At 42.3% G+C, this 12,504-nt stretch overlaps 1 protein-coding gene across 1 annotated transcript; it reads left to right on the top strand.

Moving 5' to 3' along the window:
* Positions 1-799: 799 nt before the first annotated feature.
* Positions 800-12,176, top strand: kmo (kynurenine 3-monooxygenase). The gene is made up of 15 exons (XM_028423439.1): positions 800-960; positions 1,136-1,205; positions 1,291-1,388; positions 1,828-1,917; positions 3,059-3,107; positions 4,510-4,597; positions 6,037-6,202; positions 6,296-6,367; positions 7,472-7,593; positions 8,229-8,376; positions 8,451-8,508; positions 8,594-8,676; positions 9,648-9,749; positions 9,833-9,892; positions 10,869-12,176. Exons 1-15 carry the CDS (start codon positions 898-900, stop codon positions 11,013-11,015), a joined length of 1,416 nt encoding a protein of 471 aa, XP_028279240.1. The 5' UTR covers positions 800-897; the 3' UTR covers positions 11,016-12,176.
* Positions 12,177-12,504: the final 328 nt, after the last annotated feature.

Genomic DNA, 12,504 nt, shown 5'->3' with positions numbered 1-12,504 from the left:
TGATGTCAGCAGCATTAAAATAACCATATGCTGAAAGTTAAAACTGCCGGAGAGCGTCACACTGTCTAACCCGTGTCTAAAAAAATCTGTTGTGTCATTGATTCTAATATCGATTATTTATCCTGCCTGTGGATTTCCTTTTACGTTTCGCATGTCAGATCAGGTTTCAAGCCTTTTGTCCCATAAGCTCTGATGTAGATACAAGCACGGAATTATAATAAGCAACTTAATAAACACTATTAAAAATAAATAATGATAAAAACACTATTTATCCTTATAGTAGGATGATGTTTCCCTTCTCTTTAACACTTTCTTCTTGAGCATAATGTAAAGGATCATCTTTATTGTTTTGATAATTGCAACACTATATTTAACATATAATAATAATAATAATAATAATATATAATAATAATAATATAATTAACCTGTGTGCTCATGTGCAGTGGCTGAAAATGCTGTCATTGCACAGCATAGCCACTAGATGGCGACATATGTCTTTTCTTGTGCATTGATATGACAATCATTACGTGTCCCTGTAAACATCATGAGCAGTGATTGATTAGATAAGAGTGAACCCTCCCAAATACATCTTCAGTTGTTTTTGTGTGCACAGGTTAAACTCTGTCAGACATGTCAAAAGTTTCTGAGACCATGAGAGTAATGTAAATTTATTCCCCCTATGGCTTATGACCCCCTGGTTCAAGTTTCTGGACCTCTCAGGTTGTTGTCTGACGCTCTCTCTGTTTGTTCTGTTATCAGTTGCTTGCGCCTGCTTGGAAAGGGGAACTGAGATTGTAAGTGCTCCTCCTCTTTTAAATCTTAACCCAGCAGTCCTGTCAAATCACTGTTAACAGGACTGCTGAGTGAGCCGGACCCAGAGAGAGAACCCTCAGAAAAATGGAGGAGTCAACTCGCAGACCGACCAAGAAGAAAGTTGTGGCGGTGGTGGGCGGTGGTTTGGTAAGAGCAGAAAATGAAAGTAAATTATTAGTTCACTGAATTCCCTCTTGATCTGTTGACCCCACTGCACTTCCCCAAAACCTTCTGGCTGTATTTTAATGTATCTGTGAATTGAGTCACAGTATAATGTTCTATATATGATCATGTAAGTCAATGATGACCTCTCACTCCTTAGGTTGGCGCTCTGAACGCCTGCTTCTTTGCCAAAAGAGGATTTAATGTGGAAGTCTATGAGATCAGAGAAGGTAAAGCAGCTTGTTTTTAAAGTAAATATCTGTCACAAAACATTTTTACAAGAGTAAGACTGAACATTTTGCATCATTCGGGCAGATATCCGACAGGCTAAAGTAGTGAAGGGGAGAAGCATCAACCTGGCCCTGTCCCACCGCGGCCGGCAGGCTCTGAAACATGTTGGAATGGAGGAGAAGGTAAAAATGTTGAGTGTGTACCACACATTACGGACCGAAGTGTAGGCTGGAAACATTTCTGGTTGATTTTTAGGGATAAAACTGTAAATATAAGACCAACCGTGCCACCATGTTTTATTTGCTCACAGCCCACTCAGGATGTTTCACCTGACGTGTGAGGTCAGCAGTGTTTTTTTTTGTTTGTTGGTCCACTTTTGGTACATTGAGCATGTTATGCACGCCTGGCCTGAGAACTCTGCAGCAGCCCCTCTGTTTTACACCTGTAGCCAGGTTTCACACACACACTCTGAAGGCCAGATGACTCCGTCAGCCTACAGCAGGCTGTCCTTTAGTGCTGCGTCCTATGTTCACTCACTTTACCTCTCAGCTTTGATGCTGCAGGTTATATATATAATTGTTTATCCTACAGTTTAAGATGTGATGTTTGGTTTTTGCTCAGATCGTCTCCCAGGGAATCCCCATGCATGCAAGGATGATCCACTCACTGAAGGGGAAGCAGTCCCCGATTCCTTATGGCAAGAAAGACCAGGTAAATGTTTCACCTCTGACAAACTATCCTTACAGCAAATTAAAAATAACTGGACTTTAAGAGAGCTATGCCACATAGCATGGCTTGTGTCAGGTAATTCGATGTAACTGGCTCTGAATATAATCAGTATTTCTTTCTGTTTAACTGCTTTTCTTAGTAGTAAACACTTCTCCTCAGGCAGGGCAGTTTCCTCAGGCCCTGAAAACTGCAGTAATTAAACTTCTTCTAAAGAATAAAATCACACCTGGATGCTTCAGCTGTAAATGATTACAGGCCAATATCTAACCCTCCTTTTCTGGGAAAATCGTTGAAAAGGTTGTTTTTTAACAAATTCGTGCATTTTTGTGGATTTCGAGCACACCACAGCACCGAGGCTGCACTGATTAAGGCCTGAAATGACGTACCTCTGAATAATGATGCATCCAAATTCTCACAAACAGTTGATCACAACATAGGACCAAACAAAGTGAAGCAGGATTCAGTTATTCTGTGGAACAACCTTCATCTAAGTCAGGCCTGAAAACACTTGTAAATTCTTACATATATTAATCTTAGCTATTTAATGCCTGCTGTCTTACCTGCACTTTTTCCATTTAATCTTTCTCATTTATTTTGTTATGATTTTAATTTCTATGTTGTTTCCATCCTTTTTTATTCTGTGATTTTGATGTCCTCTGTAAAGCACTCTGAATTGCCTGGTGAATGAATGGTGCTATAAACCGTGCCTTGCCTTGGAGGGTTGTTAAATGACAGCGTGTCCACTGCTCCCTGCATGCTGGTGTTGTTTTGGCTGATAGTAAGCACTCTGCAAGTATTGCCTCATGTACACATGCTCAGTCCACAGATTAATAATTCATTTTGCAGCTTCCTAGACTTTGTGTTGGACTTCTCTCTCACACACACACACACTCATAAACACACACATATAGATAGCCGATGTAACTCAATGATTCACCAAATGATGATCACATCACGAGTGTATAAATAAATGGAGGTTTGTATGTTGCTGCCTGACTTATAACAACAAATATATAAGATATCAGTCATGAATGCAGGAAGACATTTTTGTTCCATTTTACACACTTACAGAAGCCACAGAACCTGTAAAATTACACTTCATGACAAATTCTTCTCCTTTCAGTACATCCTGTCAGTCGACAGGGCCAATCTGAACAAAGAGCTGCTAACAGGTAAGAAGTGCTAACTGTGTAATATATAAAATGTAAAATACTTAAATACACTATTTACTAGAGGATGAAGAGACAGCAGTGATGCTTTAGGCGTCTATTTTATATCAGAGGAGAGTAAGCATGCTAATCAGCTCGCCGCGCCCTGCACCTTCATGTAATGCCACTTTGTACCGCTGGGTGGTGTACTGAGCTAATGTCGCTTCTAGTCTGCCCTAATGTCAACAACAGGCGAAGAAGAATTATCAGCGTTAGCAGCGTTGGTGTGTAGCTGGAGGCCGCGGCCTCAGATCTCCAGGAAGCGGAAGTTAAGTTCTCTCTTCCCGCTATTCTGTCCTGCTGCGTAGCTAATTTTAGAAACTGTACATCAGCACTCACTCAATTTTAGTTACTGAATAAATATGTGAGGAGAAGAGACACAGCCAAGGAAAGAGCGAGAGAGAGGGAGGCAAGCAGGCTCCATGCTAATCTAGCTAGGCTAAAAGCTAAAAACAAACACTAGCGCGCTCAGTCAACCTGCCTGTTTCCTGCTTGGAATAACTTTCAATAATATAATAATATAAATAATATAAAAAATAACTTTATCGCACGTCTCCTAAAATGTTTTAATAACTAAATAAATAAAAAAGTGCAGTTATAGCATAGCAGGCTGAAAGTAGCTTCAGTGTAGTAACCTTGTTGTAGAGAATAGTACTACAACATACACAGTTAATGATGGAAGCAGTCTCATTTAATGTGTGCAGAAACAACAAAGCTACTGTTTGGCTAGATGAAAACATGATGTTAGAAGGTTAGCATGTGGGTCTGATGTGCTGCTAATGGTACACCTGTCTTTAATGCAGGGCTCCTCTTACTGCTAATGGTTTCCACCCTTAGTGTAAGAAGAAGAAGAAGAAGAAAGTGTTTTTCTTTCAGAAGTTGTAAAGGCCATACACTGTCTTTTCCACAGATGTCCTAATTTAGGCTTTTAGCCAGCGAGCTGAGCCTGAACCACTGCAGATACCCCCTGTGAGTCAGCCTCATGTCTGCCTGTAACCTCTCTGAGCACATCGGGATGTGGTTGTCTTTGCCTGATATTTAATGAAGTGCCTCACTGTATGTTTGGAGATAAATGTGTGAACGCAGGGATCTCTCTTTAATTAGACTGCACGTGCTAGAACAGAGGCTGATTGTAGAGTGGCCACTGTTATCAGGACGATCCAGGCTCCTGGAGCCAAAGCATTGAGAGATAAAGAGATTATGGAAGAGATTTTGGTTTTCACACACCCAGATAAGCTCACTGCGTACCTTGGAACAATGCAATTCACCCTCAGCGGTGGGGTTGACATATTAGAACTGCGAAAGTTAACCTGTAGATTAAATATGATGTTGAACGTGCTCTCACTGTAACATTTGACCCTCACAGCGGTGGAGGCGTTTCCAAACACGAAGCTGAACTTCGACCACAAACTGCAGGGTTGGAGCGCTGAAACGGGGCTGATGACCTTTGTCAGGTAAACAGTTACTGATATTAAACATGTGCACCCACTTTCAATGAGGGGAACCTGAGAGGCGGATCATGTTTGTTCAGATTCCTCCTTTTACCTGCACATTCACTGGCCATGTTTCCTTTGCATGTACAAAGGTGCATGAGGTCTGTAGATGTGATAAACATGTAGCTGTGTAGCTGTTTTGTAATAGGTTGTCCTTGAGGTAAATATGACACACAATTTACAAGCCAGTTAACACTCAAAACACCTCCAGGTTCTTTTAAGTTGTGGGGATTTGTGCTCTCATGCAGTGAATAATTAACACAGCATCCAGAGGCACAAACTCAGTTTAGTCTTTTAGTTAAATTCATTCATTTTATCTAAAATGTCCTTTTGAGATCTACGCTGAAAATGTGTGGGTGGTGCAGCTGCCAGTCAAATCAAGTAAATCAAGTTTTTACTTGTCACCCTGCCGTGCAGTTTAAACATCCAGGGCACGTCTCTGCCCCTCCACTGTGGTCGGACTATGACAGCTTATATTTGCTCTCTTTAGATTGTATAATTAAATGTACACGGAGCACCTGATACCACTCTGATAGCCAGGAAATGTTCAGATGAAGGTGTACATGACCTCAGTACTCTTCATACTGTGAATTTAATAACATGTACATGCAACATAGGAGCTGGGAAACCAGGTACCACTCTTTCTGCTTAGCCTCATACAGGATGTGACCTGCACCAGTTACAGGAGAATAATGAAGAATAAATAAATGAAAATAAATTACCCTCTGCTACATTCTTCACTGGTGTCTAAATAACGGGAGAGCAATTTGGCAGCACTAAACATCATCATGTGTTCTGAAAGGATCATTAAAGGAGATGAGGCACTTTTCAAATGACATAGAAAATACTGACTGCTGCTGGTTCCAGCAGCGTTTAAAGGCAGCAGGCAGACAGCTTACTGTGTTTACATGTAGCATAATGACAACAGATTACAGAGCAAGCAGCTCATTAGACTCTTCTATAAAAAGCGTCCAGGTGTAAAACTAATCATAGATTGTAGATAGATAAAAGTACTGTATGAATATTCTGGATTCACTTTATTTAATTATAGTTCCAAGCCACTGTTTAGGTGAACTTCTGCTGAAGGAGACATGAAATGTGAGAAAGAGACCCAGCTTTTGTGTTACATTTGTGTCTGAAGCATAGAGCCTGAGGGCGCACCACATTTTCTGCAGCTAAGCTGCTACAAAGGGAGCAATTTTACAAACCCGAGTGCCAGCCGGGGTGACAAGTGTGGAGGCGCTGAGACCTCCAGCTTAATGAAGATCTGTGACTGAAATGTTTCCTCTGCTCATTAAAATCTCAGGTATTTGTTGTGATGTCAGGGGCCCTGAGGCGAGGCGTGAAACGCTGTCAGCTCGGTTTTTATTGAAATCACTTTGCTGTGTTTGTTTCCTCAGGTCAGATGGGTCTAAGGAGCAGATCAATGCAGACCTGATTGTAGGCTGTGACGGAGCGTTCTCTGCCCTCCGCAAGCAGTTCCTTCGTCGCAGCCGCTTCAACTACAGCCAGACCTACATCCCTCACGGCTACATGGAGCTCACCATACCCCCCCTCAACGGAGAGGTGCCATGCTGCTGTTTGGGTGACATGCTGCCGTTTGAGGCTCATTAACGTTAACTTTGTGGTTCATTTTTGTGTCATCATCATTTCCTACAGTTTGCTATGAAGCCTAATTATCTGCACATCTGGCCACGAAACACATTCATGATGATCGCCCTGCCGAACATGGTGAGTTTTACAATGTTTCCTGGAATCAGTAGGACATAATCAGCAGAGAAAAAAAAAACGTTGACCTCTGGGATGTCCTCGTAGAGTTAATTAGGCTCACTTGACATCCAGACACGGCTCGCTCATCAGAAACCTTCTCAGCTCCCTGAGGTTTATCCTACTTTCCCAGCAGCAGCGTCTCTGCCTCCCTTTGTCACCCCCCTCCTCTCTCTCTGTGTCTCCGCTGTCCTTTTTTAATCCCACAATGATTTTTTTCTGCTTGGCTGACTCAGCACAACAGTCCCCATCTCCTAAGTAAGACCAGGTTAAAGCAGCAGACTCTGAAGTGCATTTGCGCCGTCACTCACTGCCCCAGTTCCCAGGAACACAGACAAAAAAAAAAACAAAAACATGGCCGCTGCGGTGAGTGCCATGGTAACGGAGAGAGTGCTAAAAGGTCTGCAGGGAGGACTTTGTGATGTTGATAGATGGCACCTGCTCAGATGTGCAGATAATGATACGCCCACAACCTCAGTGCACCTTCATCCATCGCTGTGTCTGGGAGGATATCGGCACCACATTTGCACGGAAAATGGAAAGATTCTGTAGTGAACTCAGCAGGGAGACTCATTAAAATATTAACATATATACTGTGTGTGTGTGTGACCAAAAGTAAATGGACACCACATGCAGGGTTAGCTGGTCTGTTAGAGGTGGAAATGTTAATACTGCAGCTTTTGATTGATTGCATTATTGATTGATTGTCCATGATTAATTGATAATTTAGTCTAACATTAACCAAACTTCCATTTATTGACTCATTGTTGCAGCCTTCGAGCAGATAATGAGGAATTAGATGTGTGTTTGTCGGCCCCAAAAAAAAGAAAACATGATCTTCACAGTTTGTTGTGGAAGAACTTGTCTGTCCTGACCTGAAGGCCACCTGACATGTGACCTCATCGCCCTTTATCAGACTTTACAAATACAGTATACAGAAACAGAAACTCAGACTCAGATGGTGTCTGGGTGTCCACATACTTTTGTATGACAGTTACACTGTGAGGGATCTCGCGGTCGCCTGTATACTGTCGTTGTGTGTCACACTCTGTTTATCTCACCATGTAGGACAAGACATTCACCTGCACCCTCTTCATGCCCTTTGAAGACTTTGAGAAAATCACCACAGGAGATGAAGTCATCACGTTTTTCCAGAAATACTTCCCTGATGCCATACCACTAATAGGAGCGTAAGTGACTTCCTCCCCCCACCACTCCTCTCCCTTCATCTCTTCCAAGCCGTCCTCAAAAAAAACACTTTCCTTTCCCGTCATCCCTTTGACTCCAGCGACAAAGCCGTGGCCGTGATCCGTCAAGTGTGAAATTGCAGACGTACACTTCACATGGATTCTCTGCAGTGAGGTTTTAATTTGTGGTGAACCATATGTTTCGGGTGACGGAGAGATGGATGGTGCATGAGGTGTAGAAACGTTCAAGGCTTTCATTCACTCACATTGTCCCCGGGCCGACTTTATTCAGAGTGCTCAGGCGTAAACGGCTGAACGCACTCGTTCATGCCTCTGTGTGGCTGTTTAACTTCGGCAGGGCAGCCCTGGGAGCGTGTGTGTTTCAGCATATTCACAAATGTGACAGATGCTTTTGCAGCAAGCAGAAACCAGCCTGTGGTTTGTCACTTTGTCAATTTGCATAGCTCAGAATAAGAAGATTAAGAACATCTTTATTTGTCCCACAATAGGGAATTTGCATTATTGCAACAGCACAGGTACAGTTAGTAGTAAAATAGGATACGACAGACGACAAAAGATAAAATACTAACAGATAATGCACAGTTTGTAATTGTTTTATTTCCGCCTGTGCTTTGCAGCGATACTCTCAAGAGAGATTACTTCCGACTGCCGGCACAGGCCATGGTGTCTGTCAAATGCTCGTCGTACCACATTGGAGACAAATGCGTCCTTATGGGCGACGCAGCCCATGCGGTGGTGCCTTTCTACGGGCAGGGGATGAACGCTGTAAGTAACACCGAACGGAGGACATGAACACACGCAGACACACGGAGACTCATTGATCCATTCATGCTTCGCAGGGCTTTGAGGACTGCATTGTCTTTGATGAGATAATGGAGCTGTTTAATGAGGACTTTAGTAAGTGACTTTTAAAAGCATTAAAGGAGAGACTGAGCCTATAAAACAAATGAAAACCTGGCTGCTGACGTGTTTATCCGTCCAGGTGCGGTCCTGCCTGAGTACACCAGAGTGAGGGTTCCAGACGACCACGCCATCGCAGACCTGGCTATGTACAACTACGTTGAAGTAAGAGAGTTAGTTCCTTCCAAACAGGAAATGGTGGTGAAAAAGATCATTGACTAAAAAAATATAGATAATATTATTAAATTTAATAGAACCTGATATTTTTCATGTGCTCACCTGGGATGGATTCAACCAAACATCCAAAATATGTTCAGTCCCAATTGTCTTCTCTCACTGTGATGGTTGTTCCCTAACATTTCGGGTTATTGTTATTATACAAATACTCAGGTGAACAGTATAGAGGACATGCACAGACGTCACTCCGCCCCAGAACACTCCTATCATCCATAGATAGAACACATGTCTGTGTGTTATCAGAGCCCATGTAATGATAATAATAGGCAACATTTAAACAAAAAGGTTTCTGTAGCCTCTCTTTGTTTTAAGGAACAAAAGGCTCATTATCATGACTGTTTCTGATTAAATGCTGACAACAAATACACGAAAGATGATCAATATTTAATCGATTTTTACATGTGTGTTTGATTTTTTTGGTGGATGCTGACACTCAGCTTTTTGCCACATTAGCTATTGACGTTCCTGTGTGTGTTTGTATAAAAACACCCCATTGTATACCTCAAATTCTCACCTCATCATCATTTATGTTTCAGCAAGTTAGGCCTAAAACTATAAAATAAAACAGCATGCCTCTGCATGCTGACTTTCTGCTTCACAACACAGTTGACTCAATTAGAATCAGTCCAGCAGTCACCGTACACTCTTCTTGATTGTTAATTAACCTAATTTAACTGTTGTCGTTACAGTGAGCCTGATAATTGATGTAGTTGTTGGACGGGCTGTTCAGAGCCATAAGAACGTCAGCTCAGGTTCTGTCCATTAAAAGTCCTGCAGCGCTCCGTCCTGGCTCATGTACTGCTGAGATGCTAGAGATCAGACAGATGTATTTATTGTCACTATAACATGCAGAGCAGATGGTTCACTTCACCTACACACATGTTGTTTTTGTTTGGTAGATGCGTGCGCATGTCAACTCCAAATGGTTCCTCTTCAGGAAACATGTGGATAACATCCTCCACTTCCTCCTGCCACAGACTATAATTCCTCTTTACACAATGGTCAGTATGACTGCAGTAAACAATGACTGCCTCACTGCGTCTGCCACCACATCTACATCATATCCGACCTTTACCGTCTCCAGGTCACCTTCACCAGGACCAGATACCATGAAGCTGTGGAGCGCTGGCACTGGCAGAACAAAGTAAGCTTCTTTATACTCTTTATTTTACTTTTTTATACCTTAGAACATCTGTGTGTTGTAATTGCATTATTAACAGCACCACACATAAAAGTCAGGTGATTTCTTGGTGGGTAAACACATCACAACTTTTGATTTAGTCTCCCACAAACACACGGCTCTGCCACATGGAGAAGTGTCTCTGATTCCTCACGCTGTGATGATGATAATGCAGTTAGTCCTTGGCACTGTGCTGAACTGTCTGATGTGGCCACCGCTGCACTAATGGTCAGACGGGCAGCAGGGACCTTCACAGCCGCTCTTGTAAATCGTCTAAACCCGTAGGGATGCGTGGGCAAAGGGCAAAATGACCTTCATGGAGGAAAGAAGAAAAGGACAGTATTGAAGAGGGTGTCAAAATAATGATACATGGTGACGCTGATACAGAAAAATAAGAGGCAGGAAGGACTGTGGAGGATGATTTGAAGTAAAGGTTTACAGGTCACACAACTAGATAAAAAGTTCCCTTCATGATTATGAATAAATTAACACAAAGTGACACAAGTGTTCTTAAAGATCAACTAATATTGAAAGTGTCCATTGATGATGACATCACACACAGGTTACCCAGGAGCTGTTCAGCACACGTTTTAAAATCTTAATTAAGAACAATAAGTGAGAACCGGTGCATTCTGCATGTCTGTTCTCACATTTTTCCACATATATTGGGAGGATTTAACAGCCTGTGTTGAGTCAAATTGGGTCGTTGGGTCAAATGTTGCAGTCATTTCTGGTGAGCCAATAAGATCTGATGTCTGTTTTTATGTTAAATTACACAGTTAACAGCAGCATAGGGAATAAAAAATGAAAAAATAAAGGGAGTATTACCACAGATATGCAGTGAATGTGAGAAACGAGTTCATGTTTATAAAACTAACAAACCAGAATCCACTCGGTGAGGGTTTGTTTTTATTCATAGGTTTTTCTGCTTTGTTCTCAGGTGATAAACCGCGGCCTGTTCTTCTGTGCTGCAGGAGCTTTTTTTGGAAGCTCCTACCTGCTCATTAAAAATCCTCCTGATATCGACAAGCTCGTCGTCCCTGCTGAGAAAATGTGGAACAGGCTGGTGGCCCTCAGGACATCCTGAACATCCTGAGCACCGACAGGGCCGTGCCAAGACCCGAGTGCTACACGCCAAAGAGAACTGAGGGGGGTCCACGTTTAATTAGATTGTGATGGAATGGTCTAATTCACATTGAAGACTCTGCCAGGCAAATTAATACTGCTACACAAATGAAAGCCAGTGATAATAATTGATGGTAAGTCCTAACATCATTTCATTAGTTTAACTGATGACAGTTGGACTGAAGGAGCCCGGCGCTGCAGCTTTTTCAGGTCATTGAATAAGTTTTAATGTACATATGTCAGTATTAAACTCAGGCTCAAGGTGCATATGGATGCAGCTGCTTTACTGTTAAGAGCTGCAAAAAAATGACCTCAGCTCATTTATATTAATCTTTGGCTGAATTTCTCACAAAAACATGGAGCCTGCTGTCAGAAAAATGAAAGACTTGTTTGAACAAACCGCTCATGTGTGGGTTTGTGTTCAGGATTTGTAGTTAGTGTAAAATGATCGATTTTAACCTCACTAGGTACAAATACCACTGAAGGTCTGGATGGTCTATGTCAGCACTGCAAATAAACCAAAAAAGAATTTCCTGCCACGCAGACTTTCCCACAGATGGGAGCCAAACCATGCATATCATTAATCCTGTCTTTGTTTTATCTTCCTCTGAAAGATGGCTGTATGTGTGTGTGTCTGTGTGTGTGTCTGTGTGCTTCACGCTGTGTGTGTCTGTGTGCTTCACGCTGTCTCTGCAGCTCAGCGTCGTCATCATGATACTGTGAAGATAATTTAGGAGCTCACGAAAACTCCCCCAAAAAACACAGAGGCTCTCGGCTCACTGTAGGAGCTATGACAGTGTGAACGCTGTGTGCACAAAGTATAGCAACATTTTATTATTTCTGCCCCATCAGTTCTGCAGATATCTCCAGCATTCGACCTGTAAATGCATCAAACTCTCCTCCTACCTCAGCTGAAGTTCCAAAACTTGACAACAAGCAACCTGAAGTGTCTTCTTAAAAGGAAACACAGCAGGTTTATGTTTCTATCTGTACATACCTTCAGCTGCCAACAGGCTCTACTAGATTTTCTTCCACCTTATTGCAGAGAACGTTGAGCCATAACAAGCCTTTCCTGTAGTGAAATGAACGTATTAAATTGGGTAATTAAACTCTACACGCACGCTACGCTAGCAGCTGATTGGTGCATGCTAAGACAAATATTACTTGGTATCATTCAGTCGTCGTCTTCTGTGTGTGCTATATGTCGTCTCTGTACAGGTACTTCCACTTCATTTAAAGCAGTGTCCATAAAAAAGGATTTATCAGCTATTGAAATCCATTCATCAGGCCTGTTTATGGCTGACAGCCCAGGAGGTTATAAGAGGAGCATCTTAAAGCGCACCAAGGTCCCAGTTTCATCCCCTCTTATCTAATTACTCGCCTGTACACATAACTCCTGCAGATGCTATTTCACAGTGGCTGCTCTCATCACGCTGCACGTTAAGCTTGAA

This window comes from Parambassis ranga, chromosome 15 (assembly GCF_900634625.1).
Source record: "Parambassis ranga chromosome 15, fParRan2.1, whole genome shotgun sequence".
In the NCBI taxonomy this organism is placed as follows: Eukaryota; Metazoa; Chordata; class Actinopteri; family Ambassidae; genus Parambassis; species Parambassis ranga.
The sequence above is the reverse complement of the archived record's forward strand: the minus strand, read 5'-3'. Positions and strand labels throughout refer to the sequence as shown.

Coding starts and splice junctions, on each gene's coding strand:
- kmo (XM_028423439.1), top strand. CDS start 898: ATGGAGGAGTCAACTCGCAGACCGACCAAGAAGAAAGTTGTGGCGGTG. Junction 961..1,135: donor CGGTGGTGGGCGGTGGTTTG/GTAAGAGCAGAA, acceptor CTCACTCCTTAG/GTTGGCGCTCTGAACGCCTG. Junction 1,389..1,827: donor ATGTTGGAATGGAGGAGAAG/GTAAAAATGTTG, acceptor GTTTTTGCTCAG/ATCGTCTCCCAGGGAATCCC.